General features: G+C 49.5%; 1 protein-coding gene across 1 annotated transcript in view; it reads right to left on the minus strand.

Annotated features, from left to right (window-relative positions):
• Positions 1-1331: 1331 nt before the first annotated feature.
• Positions 1332-1825, minus strand: part of HHEX (hematopoietically expressed homeobox) — a gene marked incomplete at its 5' end in the record, with an annotated part of 2001 nt that continues 1507 nt past the window's right edge. Inside the window, one exon of the mRNA XM_009584821.1 lies at positions 1332-1565. Coding sequence (XP_009583116.1) covers positions 1332-1565 — 234 coding nt within the window. The remainder of the gene's footprint in view (positions 1566-1825) is intronic.

A 1825-nucleotide genomic window follows, 5' to 3' on the forward strand; every position in this document is an offset into this window, starting at 1 on the left:
CCACGCTTCCAGCCGGGGCTCGCAGACCAGGCTTTCGTCCTCCCGCCGCAGAGCCCGTTCCCGAGCAGGCAGGAGGCGTGGAGGCATGGGTCCAGGCAAAACCGAAAGGCGGGGTGGCAGGCTGAAAAATAGCAAAAAAATAAGCAATGAGCCCACGCGAGATCCCCGCAACGCGAGTGAGCTCAGAGGGCTGCAGGGTGGCCGGTGACTGGCGCGGTACCGGAGGGAAAAGCCCGGTTACAACACGCCTGGCATTGCTGGCGGGGGGGAGGTTTGGGATTTCTCCTACCAGTAACTGGACGGCCAGCGTGGCAGGAGGGGCAGAGTTTAGTTTTATTTCACAGACAAGTCCATCAAAAATTAAATACCAGGTTTGGCTTTTTTTTTTTTTTTAAAACATTGAACAAGTATGTACAAAATATGAACAATGTGAGGTATAAAACTGCAAGACTTTTAAAGAAAACTAGTATGTACAGAAGCAGATATGTATACAATAGGCATTATCTTCCCACGGCTGTGTGCCTCACTTATCCCCCACAGCTGATGCCCGCTTCTCTCCTGCAGCAGGACCCTATCACTCCCTGCATTTTCTTCTCAAATACGGAATCTGCAAAAAACAGTGCTAGAGATTTTCAAGGAGAAAAATATGTGCTTTTTGTCCTGCAAATGGAACCATCCAGATTGCGGAGCAAAGTCCTCAAAAATCTGAGAAGGCACATTTCGTCTCACGCAAGAGCAAAAATGAATCTGTCCAAAGACTCTCCCTGATGAACAGAGGGATGTCTCGGTGGAGAGCACCACGGCAGGTAAAAGGGTGTGAGCATAAGGCACTTGTCGGGATGGTCAAATCCCTCCCTATTTCACAGAACATGTTTCTCTGCTTGCAAAGGGTGTTTAAATTAATCTATTTAAACTACATTTGTTTACACGTACAAAGGGCTTAGTCCTGCAATCCATACTCACTTCCACACTAGCTAGAGAGGAGTTTTGCCTGATCACCAACAGCAGCTGATTCAGACCCCCCATGAGTAAGGACAGGGTGCAGTATTATATTCCAGTTAGAACATCGATTAATGTACAAATATATCTTACAAATAATTAAATACAAACCATGTTCCTTTAACCAAATTAGAGATCTGCCAAAAATGGACTGTTTGCGGAAAATACATCTTTCTTTCTCTGCTTATTATAAAATGAGTCTATTTGGTGTTGGGTTGGTTTTTTTTTTTTCAGTGGAACGGTGAAAGTTTTCTCCTGTAGCATAATATTCTTCCAAACCAGCCCCTGGTAAAGTGCAAGCCGAGTTAGGGTCCACTCTCCGCATGGGGCCGTTAGTGGGTAGGATTGTAATAGCCTTTATCACCTTCAATGTCCACTTCTTGATCGGAGTCGTCGGAGACGTCTGACTCCAGGTCCTCCTGTGAGGCTGGCGAGGGGGTGTACTGAGAACCATCCAAGGAGACCTCCTTACCCTTCTGCTCGGGGGTCGGGCAGCTCTCCAGCCTTTGGTCACTGTGACTGTCAGCACCTTCCACTTCTTCTTTTTTGGTGGCCTGGGGGTTCTCCTGCAATGAAAGAAGCCTGTTTTACACAGAAATATGGGCCACGGAGCCAGGAGGCCAGGGAATTCCAGCTGTGCTGGGTGGGAAATCCACCTTGGGTTTCTTGCAGGAAAAGGCAGGTGTCCCGCTATCTCCCCGGCCCTCCTGCCTATAACCCTGCCTGAGTGGGATGGGGCCGGGCGAGGGCTCAGCCGCACGCAGGGGCTCGGCTCTCATCCCACTCCCCGGCAGCCACAGGGGCTGCTGCCGCGGATAAGGCTCCT

The sequence above is a fragment of the Fulmarus glacialis genome, unplaced genomic scaffold, assembly GCF_000690835.1.
Source record: "Fulmarus glacialis isolate BGI_N327 unplaced genomic scaffold, ASM69083v1 scaffold46309, whole genome shotgun sequence".
Lineage (NCBI taxonomy): Eukaryota > Metazoa > Chordata > Aves > Procellariiformes > Procellariidae > Fulmarus > Fulmarus glacialis.